Here is a 17,686-nt window from a genome sequence, read left to right as displayed (position 1 = left end):
TGATGGGCCAAAGTCACAGTGTTTACTTTCAGTGATTAGTATACATCAGAGGGCGTTCAATTGATGGACAAGCGTTGATCACCCCTTGTCTGAGCCAATGGTACCTTTCATTAACAGTTACATCAATACTGGTGTCGTCTGGCTTTTTTCCGTCAATGGTCCACCAAACCTCATTGCGGGCGTCCTTCAGGAAAGTAAAATAGACTGTACAGGGGATGAGTAGCTCCTCTCCTAAAAAAACAAGTTAACCCATCAGTGTGTAACCTTCACATGGCTACACTGGTTCCACGCTGTGACTAATCAGAAGCTATACGAGGACTTAAAACTACTTCTGAGTAATTTTCAAGTGGCCTACCATAGTAATGTGCCATACTTCACTGCAAATAAATGAAGAAAAGAAGTACAGCAGCTTTATACAAAATTTCCAGAATGATCATCTTTTTATAAAATCCATATATGCTGTACCATGACAGTATTTGTTCAAAGAAGCTCTGACAACATCCTTTTTAGCCCTAACCTTCCACAGGCTATTCTTCTGTTATTTCCCTCACAAACAGTGACTAAGGAGGGACTCTCCAGATCTTGGGTGCTTGGCCCAGAAAAGATGGGGCCATGTGCCACACTGCAGGCCAGATCTTGAAATCCTCAGGTTATCAAAGTGTAGTCAATAAGTTTAAAGATTATATATATATATACACACACACATATATGTTTAAGTACAATATATACAGCAAATATTTATATATTTATAAATACTAATACTTATGAATAATAAATGTGTGCTATCTTTCTGAATTGGAACAAGAGGTCAGGGGGATCTCCGGGCAGAAAATGATAATAAGAAGAGCAGCAGCTCCTTTACTAAAAAGTTTATATAATTCACTGTGCTAAATATTTATCACTTACTAGTGATTTTACAGAATCTTAACAAACTACTATGGGTTTTTTTTAAATCCATGTTTTATAGACATGAAAACTAATGCTTAAAGACCTAAAATGTCATTCGTAGATGAAACTGTTAATAAGTGGCAGACCAGAATTTGACCCAGATTGACTTTCATTCCAGTTTGCCCCGGACAGCCCTGTTCTATGCTTTCTTTTTTTAATTTTTTTTAATTTAAATTCAATTTGCCAACATATAGTATAACACCCAGTGCTCATCTATCTCATCCTGTGCCCTCCTTATATGCTTGCTTTCTTAGGTATTGGTATCAACAGCTTTCACTCTCAGCAAGTGTGCAGGTGGAGAGGCCAAATTATATTATCATCCAAATTTGGACTCAAGTTTGTCTCACTGAGGGGTCCTACTCTGTCCCCTCTTCTAATGCATAGGGCTTACACTTTTTCTTTCAGTTTCTGTATTAATATGCAGGAAGGTAAGCAGAACATAGATTCTGTAACCATATGGTAGGTAGATAAAATATAATAGATCATTAGTAAGGGTTTACCCCAATAGCAGGAAGAATGTTCATATTACTATAGAAAGCCACTATGAATTCTTGGAAATGTGGTTGGAAATTTGGGGTTGGCAGACCTTTCTGTGTATTCTTCATTTTTATGTGTGGGATTTTTTTGTTGTTGTTTTCTTTTTTGTTGTTTTGTTTGTTTGTTTTTGTTTGTTTTAGCAGGCAGCTCACTATCTGCAACCTTATTTTAGTTGTAGGAGGGCACCATTGTTCTCTACCTACATTTTGATCATGACTTCTTTTATCTTTAGTATATTTGAAAAATATGTTCTTTTACACCTTTCATTGGGTTTGGAGTGAATTTATTGTAAAGGATACAATACAGAAAATCCTTAAATTTTCTATGGTTTTCAGCTTAACTGTGGGAGGCGAATAACAAATGATGCTTTATTCAGTCGGTCACAAATGATTTTTGTCCAGAATGGAAAATTATGAAAATGAAAAAATAAAAGGAGACCCAGAAAGCCATAGGAAACATCCGCTGGCACGTTGATCAGGGTGTACTAGTTCGACCAGTTGTTACCCATTAAATTCATAGTCTTGTCTCTGAGCTCCCACCCTGGCCCCTCAGCAATGGAAGCTTAGAGGATGCCTTGTGTTCATGTTGCAATCTTGGCAAACCCAAGCCATGTGCAAACTAATGTGTACATCAGACAGAAATCACTAATCAGGAGAGGGGAGCCATTGCAGGGGAAGAAGGGAGCAGCTGCGGAGAGAGAAGCTGAGCATCCCAGAGCTGCCTCAGAGATCCATAGAGGAGCTGCCTTGGTTTCTGAAGACATTTCAGTTTCAATTTATGTGTTTCCTTTATTTGCATGCATAAAGGAATAAAATGTTTATTCCTTGTCATTAAGACAATCTAACTGAAATTAAAAGGCACAGCTCTAATTACCCGGTTCTTTCTCGTAGACCACAAGATCATTTGGTGAATAGATCTGAGGAGGCAATGCGTCTTTTGGAGAGCCTGTTTTCGGGAGGAAGAAACAAAAAGGAAATGATGGTAAATCACATAGCCCTCATTTCTCATAACCTATTTCCAAGAGCTGCTCTTTTGTAAAGTTTTGCCCAACTTCCTGGCATAGTTTGTCAATTCTTCCCGCACAGACCCACAGCTCAGTGTAGAGTCATTTACGACACTTCATTCATTTAAACAAGCAAAGAGACAAGCATAAGGTAGTAAGTAGCCTCCATGTTTCAGGACAGAGATTTAGCCAGTGTTTTTGCTTCCCAAAGCTTACATGAAATACCCTTCCCACACTATAAAATAAATTGCTTTCCTGTCTTACTCAATTGTTTCTTTTCTATATATTTCTCCAGAACATGCCCAGAGTGGCTAGTATGGGACCTGGTTAAAGAAGTAAATATTAAATGAATGAATAAGTAAATGGAAAATTCAAAATCACAACTCTGAGGCCAGCACGTAAGTCTACCCAGTGCCTGTAGCAGTTGACCATTCTCAGGATCGCTGCTCTTTATAACATTCTATATTTCTAAATTGAAAGAAAAATATCCTGAAGGGGTTTTATACAGTAGTGTTTAAATATAGAGGCTTCAAAGATTTAAGGACCAGGGCTCTTTTCCTTACTTGGTCATTGACTAACCATATGACTCTGTTTTTTTGCTTAATCTTTGAGAAGCTAATTTTCCTCACCTCTAAAATGAGGATAATTAAACTCACTGCACAGGTTCATTACAAGGATTAAATTAAGTCATGCATATTAAATTAAGTAATGCATATTAAAGCATCCTACTAGTATATGATAAGTACTCAGTACTTCACAGCTTTAAAAACAAACTTGGGTTGTTTAAAAGTTGGATAAAAACCCTACCCCATGTCAATGTCTGTCAACTTCTCTATCTATAAATCAAGGTGACCAAGCATTCCTGTTCCCAACTTTCCAAAAAGGGATATATTTAAGTATCTGTATCATAAATGATTGCCAAGAGGAATTTAAGATTAGGTTATCATTCATGTCAGGTACCAAATTTAGCCTGGTTTTTCTACTGAATTAGTTCCCAGCTCAGCATTATTCCAAAAGTATGCAGAGGAAGAGGAGAGGTGATTACAAAATTTTTCAATTTGAATTTTATTTGCACTATTATGTTAGAGCCCCTAAAAATTATGCTGAATCTGGTGTCAGACTAGCATAGAAAGCCCTGAACCAAGAAGCAGAAATCTAGGATTTGGAATCACTTATTCCACTAACTCACAGAGCATTTCTAAGATCTATAAAATCTCTAAGGTTTATAAAATCCATATATGCTGTACCATGCTGTATGCTGTACCATGTTAGATACGCTTAGCACTAGAGTGCAGATAAGGAGACTCAGACCCTTATCAAAGTCATATTAGATGCCTCTGACACTCTTTTCACTCTCCAAACTGCCTGCCTTCATTCACATATTGGTTCATTCAGTCGGCCAATAGTTACTGAATCCCTACTGTGGATGTAGAATTGTTGTGGCTCTAGGGATAGTGCAGTGAACAAAAATGATAAACCTCTTTTCTCATAAAATTGACACACATCTTTGTAATGAACTATCAAGAGCCAAAACAGAATTGTCACATTTTTGTTGTGCACACTTAATATAAAATCATGCTTACCTACCACCTTTACAGTCAGAGTCCTAGTCAGATGGAAGATACGCCCATTTTCTGGATATGTAACAACGCACGTGTAATCTCCATTGTTTGAAACCAAGGCTATAAGAAAACTCAAGTTCATGCCTTCAGGTATCACATTATTAAAGTTTTTTATTTTCTTACAGCCCTAGAAGAAGTAAAAGAAAGATGTTCAGTATTTAGCTACATGTATAGAAAATATACAAATGTGTGTGTGTGTATACACACACACACACACACACTCATCTAATTTTGCACAGAACATACAAATATCTATGCTGGTTGTACCTTTTACAAACTAGTTGGTCAAGTATTTGACAATGTTTCTGCAAAGAATGAACGTAAAGTCTCATTATGCTTTCTGCAAAAGGAAAACAGGATTTCTGAACTGAGATATGAATTTAAAAGCACAAACTTCCTGTCTCAAGATTCAGTATTTGAATTCTGGAAATACTGTGCTCATAATGAAACAAGGTTAAAGTTTTGAAAAACGATTAAGGCAACTTAAGCAAGTTCATGTGCTGCTATTTAAGAAACACTTATTTTTCATTTTTCCACATTCGTTCACTAATTATGTTAATTTGTGATGCCAACCACTCTGACAATTGCCTCACCTTAGGTGTCTGGTTTCAGTATTGATTGCTCTGTTGAATCACTCTGTCTACCACTGCTGAACTTTTTTGGGTTTTCCTTCTACTTATCCTCCTCTTTTATATTATCAAATATTATACACTTCAGAATCTAAAACTAAAAGATATTTTATGCGTCTTACACCAAGAGTTAAATATATTTTTAATCCAAGTTACATTTTTATATACTTCTGCTGATTTATACAATTTTGAGATTGTCTTATTCAACATAACCAGAATCCTATTCTGACTCTCTGAGCCCCACTAATATCAACTGCGACAAAATTATATGTGGAACGTTTACTTTTAGAAAAACTTTGTTTTTCTTTTCTTTTTTTTTAAGTTTTTTTTTTTTACATAATTTTTATTTACTTAGGATAGTCACAGAGAGAGAGAGAGAGAGGCAGAGACACAGGCAGAGGGAGAAGCAGGCTCCATGCACTGGGAGCCCGATGTGGGATTCGATCCCGGGTCTCCAGGATCGCGCCCTGGGCCAAAGGCAGGCGCCAAACCGCTGCGCCACCCAGGGATCCCAAACTTTGTTTTTCTTTAAGAAATCAATAATTAATCTGTGACAAAACAGACTGGGTCATGTCTTAGGTTTTTTAGATCTTGAAAATTCAGGGAGGCTATTATTGGCTTGTACTTTAGATTTACTGTATTTATATATTTAACTTTGATTCCTGAATACAGAAGGTTTTCTCACTTCAATTCCTGGAGCATGTGTTTTGAAATATGACAGTTACACTGAACAGCATATTTTGCAATTCTTTGTCATAGGAACATGTCTTTTAAAAATATCACTACACATTTGATTCACACAGATGATTTTCAAGAGGAAGTTGTTATATGCTCAGTTATTTTCTGAATGCAATTTATCCTGTTTTGATAAGCAGTGTTTCTAGACACTTGTCACATCAGCAAAATATTTCAGTGCTCTTAGATTATCACAAAGCGTAAGGACACAGAGACCTGTACTCTTAGAATGAATTTATGTCAGATTTGGTTTAAATTGAATTTAGACTATCTATAAAACTCTATTTGATTTTTGTGGCACCTTTCATTTAAACAGTTCAAAGCTATTTTCTTCTCTCATTTGTTAGCTTAGCTGTTCTTATATCCCCATGAAATAGACAGATCAGACTAAATATGCTCTAGTTTTACAGGTGGGAAAAAATAATGAGAAAGACAGATAAAGAGGTATTTTAGATAACACAGAACAAAGCTAAAACTCAGTTTTCCAGACAAATGAACAAAGGTTTTTCACTAGCTTCTTAACTAAGAATAAACGCCTCTCTTTGGGAGTAGTTGGGCGGAAAAAATACTGACACAGGTATTTACATGTACTCCATTATCCCATCTGGCCCATATTCCAACTTCACGAGTTTGGAACACCCTTTTGCCCATTTTATAGATGAGGCTATAAAGACCTAGAATGGTTATGTGATTGCCAATGTCATAGAGCTAAGTAGTATCAGAGCTAAAATTTAAATTTGGATCTAGCAGTTTTGAGGCCTTTGCTTTTAATCCTACCTGACAGTGTCTCCCTACCCTATCCTGTGGTCCTGCATATGCCACACCTGGGCCAGTCCCAGTGTTAATAGTGTGCTATGGCTCTATTATTTATATGAGGTCAATTCCCCCAGTTAGTGATAAACTGGAAAAGCATACTGTTCAGGATAAGAACTTAATAATTAGTACTGAACTTGTCAACAGCACTTCTTAAGAATGTACTAAAAGAAACTTATTTTTTTGACTTATCAAGCATCATTTATGTAAAAACTATTTAAAACACATTTGTTTTAGGATTCAAAATATGTGCTACAAATATGAAGAAATGCTTTTTTTTTAAAGATTTTATTTGAAAGAGAGAGACTAAGAGCACGAGTAGAGGGAGGGTCAGAGGGAGAAGTGACTCCCCACTGAGCAGGGAGCCTGACACAGGGCTCCATCTCAGGATGCCAGGATCATGACCTGAGCCAAAGGCAGACACTCAACCAACTGAGCCACCCAGGTGCCCCACACAGTATGTTTTTATTTTTTTTCACAGTATGTTTTTAGACACAATAAAGTATTCCTAAAAGTAAATACTGCAGATTTCAAAATCATTCATTTGGAATCCAGAAAAAAAAAAGATACAAACAAAAATCTAGATACCCAAAGAGGAAAAACAAGTTCACAAATATGAGAAATGGTTAACATAAGTTGATGTCCACTGTGAAGCAAACACTTGTCTGGCTAGAAAACAAGTCATCCGTTTAGTTGACCAATCAGTTCCTCATTTTGAATTCAAAAGAGGGAAGTTAGACAGGAGAACAACTTTTCCAATGCATAGTGGTAGCCATGGCAGCCTACCACAAAATATAGGAGGTAAAGAACAGCACGAGAAATGACTTTGAGATCTTTGAGAGGAAATAAACCATGTGCTGAAGTGTGGGGTGTAAGTGGGAGGAATGTCGTGACCAAAAAAGGACACATATTTCCATTCAATAAACTACCACTTTTAAAGAACTGAACAAGGGCACAAAAATGGAAAAGGTACAGTTGCTGACCCAGAGGCATGTAGTCTAGGGGAGAATTGCAACAAATGCTATAAAAAGCAAATTGGGGTGAGGGAGTAGGGGAAAATATTAAGCAGAAACCATTCCGCAAAACTTCCTGAAGAAGGAAGATGTGGGCTGGATTCTTAAAGGGCAGCTAGACATATAACAAGCTATGTGGGAGGAGGGGAGATGTGGGAGAGTGACATTCCAGGGACTAATGTAAAAACAACAACAACAACAACAACAACTCTTATCCTCTAATAGCATTTTTGCCCTCTGTGTTAGTCCTTTACCAACTTTATTATGGTGATCTCTTTTCATGCTTATTTCTTCCTTTAGAAAACTTACTCCTAGCAGCAAGTGGGGGGTGGCCAGGTACTTGCTGTCCATGTGGACAGTGCCCAATACTTGGCACATGGTAAACACTCAATACATTTGTGTTGTGTGGTCAGAAATATGAATGAGAGAGAGAAAGACACAAGACATGGAGTTGAAAGCTCAAATGGTACTCATGAAAACAAGAGGATGACTATAAGGAATGTAAGACATGGGGTGGGGGAGTGGTAGGATGGGTAGGGAAATGGAGTGAGGATACAAAGAGTTTTGAGGTATAACATTAGAAGAGTTAGGAACATCTATTGCCATTTTTGCACCCAAGATTAGGCAGCTATGAAATGCATGATTCTTGTTCACAAAATCTTACAGGAATTCTATCCACCAGTCACTTTCAGTGAATAGACCTGTGTCATCCAATGTTTACTCAACAAATACTTACAAAATCCCTCCCATGTGACAAGTACTGTGTTAGGAGCTGGGCATACAGCAGACAGTAAAAACAGAAATGGCCCGAATTCCTACGGAATTTCCCAGTCCAGTCCAATTCACTAAATTATTGAATCAATCCCTAAACACAAAGTATACTGGCTCTGTTTTGTGCTGCATGCTTGTTATTCAAGGGTTAGAAAGAGAGAGTCACTACCCAGTACAGAAGAGAGAAATGCAATTATTATAGTAACAAACATGAGGTCTAATTCAAGTGCTATCAAAATATAGAGTGGGTGACTCATTCAGCCTAAGTCAGCTTCAAGGTTTCACAGATATTTGAATGGGGTTTAAGTTTAAAGGGTGTAACTTAACTCCTCAGAAGCCCTGAAACTATACGTAAAATGCTGTGTGTATATACATACATACATACATACATATATATAATTAAGTGTATATGGCTCAGAAAGAAAATATGATATATACTTCCTTTATTTTTTTAAAGATTTTATTTATTTATCATGAGAGACACACACACACACAGAGAGAGAGAGAGAGAGAGAGAGAGAGGTAGAGACACAGGCAGAGGGAGAAGCAGGCTCCATGCAGGGAGCCCAATGCGGGACCTGATCCCAGGACTCCAGGATCACGGCCTGGGCCAAAGGCAGGCACTAATCCACTGAGCCACCTGGAGAGCCCCACATACTTCCTTAATACCAAAAGGTTAAGAATCACTACATAGGGACTACAGAGATAGGAAAGAGATAATCAAACTAAGATGTCGGATCAGATTGAAACAAGCACTCACCTTAATATTAAGTTTATTACCTAGACCTTGGACGAACTTAACAATATGTGCCATGCCAACCAGAAGGCCGAGGCTGGCGTTCTTTCAGAAATGTGCTTTCCTGATAGCCCTTTGTCAGAAAAAACCAAGGTTTCTCAATTTTCTGAGCAATGTATAAACAATATCTGGCCACTTCTGATTAACCTCACACTGAAAATCAGAGGTGGAGATAACATTCCAATTTTAATGATCACACTGAGTACAAGGAAAACCAGCTTTTTGCAAGGTGAGATCCAGAATGGTATCTATCCTGCTAAATAGCAGTTGACAGAATTTCAACAGCTGCTATAGAGGTAATTTCCAAAACATCCACTAAAGTGGTTCCTCTGATCCTCAGTAAGGAGAACAGTTGCCTTTGTTTTACAAGTGTCTTTAGAGAAAAATATTCAAATATCCAATTATAACAATGAGGACAAGGAATGATCCAGTAGCATGACAGTTAGGATGGCCTGCCATATTTTAAGCTTCGGTCTCTGAGTAAATCCAATAAAAATAGTAACAACGACAGGATCACACTTACCTGTGTCTTTATACCTATGTATTTGGAAGTCGCTATGTGCATAAGCAGGCAGCCTTCAAATTGTACATGTGTTGTGTTCCAGAAGTTCTTTTATAAGCTGGCTATTTGAAATTCAGTCAATCACTTTCGAACCATGTTTTGCTTTCCAGGCTAGTAACAAAACCTGGCTCATTGACAAACATTTACTGAACATCAATTTAACTCACAGGATTGTTGAATTAGAGAACTATGAATTCTGGGCCCAGACCGAAGAACACCCTGCCACACAGAGGAGAGCAGGAAAGAAGACATGTAGAGAAGAAAAATTCAATCCTGCCCTATTTCCTCTGCAACTCTGAAAGAGAAACTTCTGTTTTTCTGTTCCCATCAATCGCAGTTTTCTGAGCCCCCTCTGATTTACTGAGTGCTCTATCCACAGGTTTCCTTATGGTCCACAGTCTCCCTTGTGACCTAATTTGTGTGCAAGGATGGCTCTGCCCTTTAAAGGACCTCATGCTCCAGAAATAAGGACTAGAGCACCCTCTCTGTGCCATTTCTGGAGAGTTTAAGCTTTGGAATCTAACGAAAGTGGCTAGAAATCCCAGATTCTCCCATCATTGGCTGGATTGTTTCCAGTAAACTATACAAAATAATGTAAAACTAGTCTCTTGACATAAATAGCATAGGGTTAAATCTTGGATCCCAACTCTGGGACCAACTCTGGCAAAATCTCTCAACTGCTCTGTATTTGGGCTTTCTTACTGATAAAATGGAGAAAGTAATACAGCCTACTTCATGTTGAGAGTATTAAAATAATCAAACATTTGGAAGAATTCTTGTGCTCAGTAAATGTCAGCTATTATTGTTTACCTCTCTGAGCCTCTGGTCCCTAATGATATCAACCCTGAAGGATTGTGGTGAGTATTACATACAACATATAAAGTACCCAGTACAATGTATTTTACTACGAAAATGCAAGAAATGTTAGTTTCCTCTTCCTTCGTTCAATTCATCAGTTTTCGCTTCCCGACAACAGGAAAACAAATTTGCTGGAACTGATTAATGTGTCTTAACTCTCACAGTTATTACTAAAAGAGACTACTTTCCCAAAGTTAAAGTAGAGAAATCGGATGATAATAACTGAAAGGGAACTATTGTAGGAGGGCCAAGATACCCAGGCAGATGCAGGGGGTGAGTGCAGAAGGTAGGGAATAGAAAGCATTGTCAGCATTGCCATACAGTGAAGAACCCCTGCCAAGAACCCTGATTTTGTTCCCAAGATTGCAGAACTCTCCGGATTAAAGGGATCAGTCGGATTACTCAACGATGGAGAAATAAAAAGCAGCATAGCACACATCATCAATAGCAACCTCTTCATAATCATAAAATAGGAAGGATGTCTGATTATTAGTTGTCCTTTTTAGTCACCTGCACATTGTTGGGTATCCACCATGGCAATGGTTTCACTGCTATGACTTTTTTCCTTGATCTTCTTTCTAGGCTTCTTGCCTTCCTTCACCCCATGAACATTCTCTCTAGATTTTGACCTAGCCCTTTTCCTTTATCATTTTATTCTATCTTCTTCTTTTTTTCTTTTTTTCTCTATCTTCTTCTTAAGGGATTCAACTGTCAGATAGATGCATCTGACTCTCTGTCTCCAGTTTTGATTTTTTTTCTAAGCTTCAGACCCATACACATGAGGCCATGATCTACAGGTCACTGCTACCTAGCTATCTCACAGACACTTCTAACACCATATGATATTATCGAAATCCATTACATGCCCCCAAACCTGTTCCTTCTCTGCTGTTTCATATCTTGGTTAATAGCACCAACATTCATCCAATCAGGAAAACCAAAAATCTGGAAATCATTGAAGATATAGAGATGGGTATGCCATAACTTCACCCTCAAGAAGTAGTCAACTCATAGGGTACATGCATGTGAGATTTTCCCCTGTTCTTAGAACCAACAATTAACTCTCTTTGGCACTCTTGTAGAACTAAGAATTCTACTTTTTTATAAGAATGAGAATTCATATTTATAAACTTGTCTAATCTTTTGGGAACCATGGAGGGTAGGACATATATCTCATTCATCACTGTGTTCCCCCAACCCCCCGACATATATGGCATTGAATACAACTGATCTTCAGCAGCTGTTGAATGTATACATGGATAACTGTATACATAAAACAATATCCTAAAACAATAAAGGATGTGAAAAGTGGCATAAAAAATAAGGATGTGAAAAGACATAAGCATAAATAAGTAGCTGTGGGATTATAGGAAAAGATTTAGGAAAAGATTATTTGTAGCTGGAAAGATGGTAGACTAAAGATGGTAATTCTAAAGAAAGAAGAGGGGCATTCCAGATAGGTAATGCATCAAGAAAAAAGGAAGGAAAATTACAGAATATTTAAGGAAATCAAATTATTATCTTTTCAATGGTTTAAAAATTATTTTCAATGAAAATTAATTTTAAAAAATTATTTTTCAATGGTTTGAAAACTGAACAAGGTGAGAGATGAGAACTCAATAGCAGGAAAATAGAAGAATACATTTTTTAAATTGGAAAATACATTACACTTATTGATGTTAAAATTATTCTTTTAATCATTTTTTTTTGCTTTTTACTATGGAACATTACAATCAAAGAATATACAATGATCATCTGTACCTGTACCTAGCCTCAAAAGTATAAATTCAGGTTAGGTCTTGTTTCATCTACACCCACTCATTGTACCCCAAAATTATTGCGAAGCAAATCACAAATATTATAGAAACTCACTTGTAAATATTTCTACGTGTATCTCCAATGACAAGTATATCTATCGTACTGTTATCACAATTTAAAAAGTAATGATAACTCATTGTATTCCCAATATTCTGTGTTCAGAGTTCCCCGATTTTCTCATAACTTGTTTTATAGTTTGAATAAAACACAATCTAATTAAGGTCCATATATTGCAACTTGTTCTATATCTTAAATCAGTCTCTCTCTCTCTCTCTCTCTCATTCTCTTTATCTCCTCCTTCCCTCCCTTTTTCTTAGTCATTTTATTATAACATATGATATATACAAAAAACACTCAAATGTATATACGAGTTCACATATTATAAAGCAGATACCTTCGTAAGCACCCTCAGGTCCAGGAATAGCACATTACTAGCCACCCCTGAAGGCTTCTACATGGCCCATGTCAGTCACAGCTCTTTCACTACCCCCTTCAAAGTAGCCACTATCTATACTTTCACAGTAAAATCAATTTCTTACTTTGATTTATGATCTTATCGCCTACATGTGCATCCTTAGACACTATAGTCTCATGCATTGTTAAATGCGTCTTACATGTTTCTCTTAATTTACACATTCCCACATCATGTCTTTCTTTTTCCTGTAATTTACCTGTTGAATAACCCAGGACATTTGGCCTATAGAATTTTTCAGTCTGGGGATCCCTGGGTGGCGCAGCGGTTTAGCGCCTGCCTTTGGCCCAGGGCACGATCCTGGAGACCCGGGATCAAATCCCACGTCAGGCTCCCGGTGCATGGAGCCTGTTTCTCCCTCTGCCTATGTCTCTGCCTCTCTCTCTCTCTGTGTGTGTGACTATCATAAATAAATAAAAATTAAAAAAAAAGATTTAAAAAAAAGAATTTTTCAGTCTGGATTTTGCTGACTGCAAACTCATGGTATAGATTAATACATTCCTCTGTTCTCTATATACCCTGCAAAATGGCAGCAGGATCCGAAGGTTTTATCAGACTCAGGTTTAATCCATTTGGCACAATTATAAGTGATATTTTATTCTTTCATAAGGACTATGTCTAGCTCTTTCCTTTCTTATGATAGTACAGACATTGGTGCTCCATGCTAAGATTTATTAATTCATTAAGGGCTGCAAAACGATTATATACTTTTATAAAAACACACTTCTCTACACTATTTCATTACCCAGTGGACATTTCTTATAGGAGAGGCAGACTAAATATTTGATTTTTTCCCCGTTACCAGTTTTCAAGATAACAAATTGATTTCCTATCATCCACCAAATGTGACCAATTACTCTGAAATATCACTATGAACTTACGGATTTAAATTTCGTTCATAAAATTCGACCCATAGTGATTAACAGCCTTACTGAAGTTCAAATTGTTCCGTTATTGGTCAATGGAAAACTCCAAAGTTGGCTCCTAAGTCATTTCATTAAAGACAAACTGTTGGATGCGAACATTTTAAACTATGATTATGAATTGCCTATTTCTTCTTTTAAATCTGTCAGCTTTTGCTTCATGAATTTGGACACATTGCTGTCAGGCATGTATACTTGTACTATTTTTATGACTTCTTGATGAATTGGCCCTTTTAAAAAGTCCTCTTTATCACTGGTAATACTCACTGTCTACAGTCTACTTTATGTGTTACTAGTATAGCCATTGTAACCCTCTTATTTTTATTCATCGTTTATTTTCTAATTTAAATTCTTTCCCTCTTCCACTTTCTTTTATCTTCAGGCATTATTTATCATATTCATTGGCGGTTCTGTCCCTCTTAGCTTTAGCTTCCTTTTTGAAATGATTTGTTTCCTTCTTTCCAACCTTCTAATCTCTGGACTTTCTTTTATTTTTTAAAGATTTATTTATTTATTTATTCATTCATTCTTTCTTTCATTCATTCATTCATAAGAGACACAGAGAGAGAGAGAGGCAGAGACACAGGCAGAGGGAGAAGCAGCCTCCCTGCAGGGAGCCCAATGCGGGACTCCAACCCAGAACCCCAGGATCACTCTGTGAGCCAAAGGCAGACGCTCAACCACTGAGCCACCCAGGCATCCCTAATTTCTGGATTTTTTGAATTCTTATTTATCTATGTTATTCTTTCTCATCTCATTTCATAATATCTCTTAGCTCATTTTTGAAATAGTAAGTCACATTATGTCCTTCTGCATGCTTTTTCTTTTTTGGTAGAAATGTGTTTCTGCTTTTTATTTTCCTTTTTCTTATAAAGTTGAATGGGTTTTTACATTGGTTCTTTTTTTTATTTTATTTTTCTTTATTTAAAGTGAGAGAGCACCTGTAGCAGGGGGAGGGACAGAGGGAGAATGCCAAGCAGGTTCTGCACTGAGCATGGAGCCTGACCTGGGGCTCGATCTCATGACCCAGAGATCATGACCTGAGCCAAAATCAAGAGTTGGACTCTTAACTAACTGAGCCCCCAGGTGCCCCTAACCATGTTTATTTTTTGTTGTTCATTTTTAGGTAAAACTCTTTTTCTGAGCTTTAGAATTTGGCAGGGTTTTCTAACTTCACAGAGATCCCTCTTCCAAATTTCGGAGCCTATTCTGCTCTTCCATGTTTAGCTGATCCTTCTCTTTCCTTCCTCTATATTTTCCTGATCCTGTTTACTTTCAATCACACTCCTAGCCACTTGTTCTCAGTTGGGTGGCAGTTTTTCAGAGTTCTGAGGCATTAGAACAATCTCAGGCCCTTCAGAATTTCTTACTATGGGCCTCTTGGACTCACCCTCTATTAGAGAGCAAAACTTCCCCTGATTTCAGCCTCTGTTCTCACATTGGCCCACCATACTTTACAGTGAATACCACTGGTTCCTTATTTTCTAGTCTGCCAGAGACCACATTACTTCCATCTGCCTCCTTTCCTACATGCTGGTTCTATATGTGGTTTGTTTTGCTCACTTCGTTGAAAGTGATTCTTGTGGGCAATTCATCACTGAGTTTTGTTCCACATGTTATCCAGGAATTTTAGCTTTGGCATAAGTGGATTTTTGAGGATATTAAAAACCAAGGCTGCTGCCACAGGTGCCACCTCCCAACACTTTTTGATTAAACACTTTCCAAAGTCCCTCAGATGTGGAAGAGACCACAGATAGACCAAGCCCACAAATGAAAGTAAATACAAGAACACATACAAATAACAGAATCCAGTGTTGACTAATCCAGGGGTTGATATTCACCAGACAAGTGAGCAGCTTCTGACCTGCTCAGCAGTGAGTAGAAGTGCACAAGCATTTCTCAAGTGGTATCTCATAGGAAGTTAATAGAAACGTGGTAATTCTAGTTGTCCAGGGAATATAATTTAGGAAATGGTGAAGTGAGGGAAAGTATCCTCTACCACTTCCTTTAAAACGGCTCAAAAATAAATAAATAAATAAATAAATAAATAAATAAATAAATAAATAAATAAATAAAAATGGCACAAAGTGAAGAAGTGGAAAAAGGTTTGCATAAAGTTATTAATGAAGAAATAAAAATCTGACCAGAAAAATCTGTTTCAACATTAACTCAACAAAGAAATGTTGCCATTTTAGAGATGATAAGATGCTCTTGAGTTTGCTTACCATGTACCAAGTGATAGTTGGTTTGACAGTGGGAGGAAAGAATCCATCTACATTTGGACATGTGATCTTCTGAACACCGTACTCTATATACAGTCTATGCAGTGGGAGTTTCATGGAGGAATTGAAGCAGCTGTCTTTCTGAACCACTTCCAGAGGAAATGCAACTTTGCTGCAATATGTAGTGTTCCTGAAAAGAGAAATATGCAATAAGTGGGCAATCTCCTTTGCATTTGATGTGATGCAGCCATCACAATAAAATGAGCTAAGTGAAATGATGTCATGTATTGAGACTTCATTTACACCTCAGTTCACATAAGAATTAAATGTGTTATGGAAGTATCTCCTATACCAATTTGATATTACAAAATAAAAACAGACACAATAAACTACTCTTTATATGTGAAAATATTCACATTTTAGGATGACTGGGGAATTGTATTTACGTTTGAATGTCCACACAGGTCCTTTCCTTTAGTCTGCCTGGGGAGGGGAGGGGCTTTTCCCCTCCCATTACTCCACCTTTCACACAGAGGCTTTCAAAGTCATCCTCTATGCGCCCATCTCTAAATTAGGCCTCCAATTCTCTGAGCACCTCGGACATTTCCTTGATTGAATTTATCATAGTTCAAACAGGGGCATGACCATGTGTGCTTTCTATTGTTCCTTGCTTGTAGTACAGTGTCTAAACTGTCACTGAATAAATGTGTCTTAAATGAATGGAATGGATATAAAATATGTGTCTACATATAGAAAAACAATAAAGGAAATACAGATAATAAAATTAACTGATTTCTTAAGGTGATGAGTAAATGGGTCATTCACTGTCCACCCTTTTAATTTCTATTTAAGAGGTTAAACATATATTAATCACTCATTAACTAATTAATTGAGACTAAATACAATAAAGTGTGTGTGTGTGGGGGGGGAGCATTTCCCTCCACAAGATGGGAAGAGGGGATATTTAAAGATGGCTTATGACAATGGTAATAAGAGGAGAAGGGAGAATGGCAGCCATAATCATTCCCTAAAAGTAGCAAAAGGTCTACCAGATGGAAGTAGTATTCTACAGGTGGCAATTATATAGGGGGTAATTTTCAGCTTCAGGAGATATATTCTCTGTCTTAAAAAAATAATGAAAGTCAGTGGCAGGACTGACTTTCCCAGCTTCAAAAGTAAAATCTTGATATTATTTTAAGTGAAGTATTGAAGCAAGAATACAAGTGATACAATTTGGGAGGCAGAAACTTAGTTTAAGGCCTCTAATGACATCAGGCCTTTGATTTTACACAGTTCAGTTTAAGGTCATGGTCCACTTAGGAATTGCCTCAGGGCAATGGGAAACTCCTGGTGGCCCCACAAGAGTTCACTTCTGGATTTTCTTTAGGGACAAAGAAGATAGGCAGACAGGGACACTGAAGAGATGGCCATCTGGAAATTGACAAACAGCATTAAAGGAATACTCAGGCCTTCACAGCCATGCTGCTCCTGGAATGTGAAAGAAGGTTAGAAAAGTTTGAGGAAGAGCTCTAGACAACTAGGAAACAGAAGTAGAGATGATGAAACATTGAAATGCAGAGAACAAGATCATCTGGAAAGCTACTGGTGACCCCTTCCCAGCTATTTCCTGTTGTTCACCTGTTGAATGTTAACAGATTTACAACTGCCAAAGATGAAAAGGAGCTCAAGGAGGATTTAGGCTGATTTTCTCCCTGGGTGGATACAGGTGCCAAAGCTCTCAAACACAGACCAACATGCCTAAGGTCACCAGCTGAGTAGTGTCAGGGCTGGGATGATGGCCTAATTTCCGTGTCTAATCATTCGGTGTCCTTTCTACTATAATCTGCCCTAACCTCTCCTACAAAGCTGTCTTGGGACATAAATAGTGGACAAGGCTCTTTGGAAGCCTAACAGTCTAGCATCTACTCTAATAAAACTAAAGAATCAGATGGAAACCTCAAAAG

General features: G+C 37.5%; 1 protein-coding gene across 1 annotated transcript in view; it reads right to left on the bottom strand.

The window, feature by feature from the left end:
* The window catches only part of IL1RAP (interleukin 1 receptor accessory protein), a 116,431-nt gene that overhangs the window by 15,775 nt on the left and 82,970 nt on the right, over positions 1-17,686 (bottom strand). Inside the window, exons 4-7 of the mRNA XM_055307962.1 lie at positions 15,726-15,912; positions 4,072-4,237; positions 2,359-2,430; positions 105-231 (exon numbers count right to left, since the gene is read on the bottom strand). Coding sequence (XP_055163937.1) covers positions 105-231; positions 2,359-2,430; positions 4,072-4,237; positions 15,726-15,912 — 552 coding nt within the window. The remainder of the gene's footprint in view (positions 1-104; positions 232-2,358; positions 2,431-4,071; positions 4,238-15,725; positions 15,913-17,686) is intronic.

This window comes from Nyctereutes procyonoides, unplaced genomic scaffold (assembly GCF_905146905.1).
Source record: "Nyctereutes procyonoides isolate TBG_1078 unplaced genomic scaffold, NYPRO_anot_genome, whole genome shotgun sequence".
In the NCBI taxonomy this organism is placed as follows: domain Eukaryota; kingdom Metazoa; phylum Chordata; class Mammalia; order Carnivora; family Canidae; genus Nyctereutes; species Nyctereutes procyonoides.
Note: the sequence above shows the minus strand (reverse complement) of the source record. Positions and strands in the feature narration are given on the sequence as shown.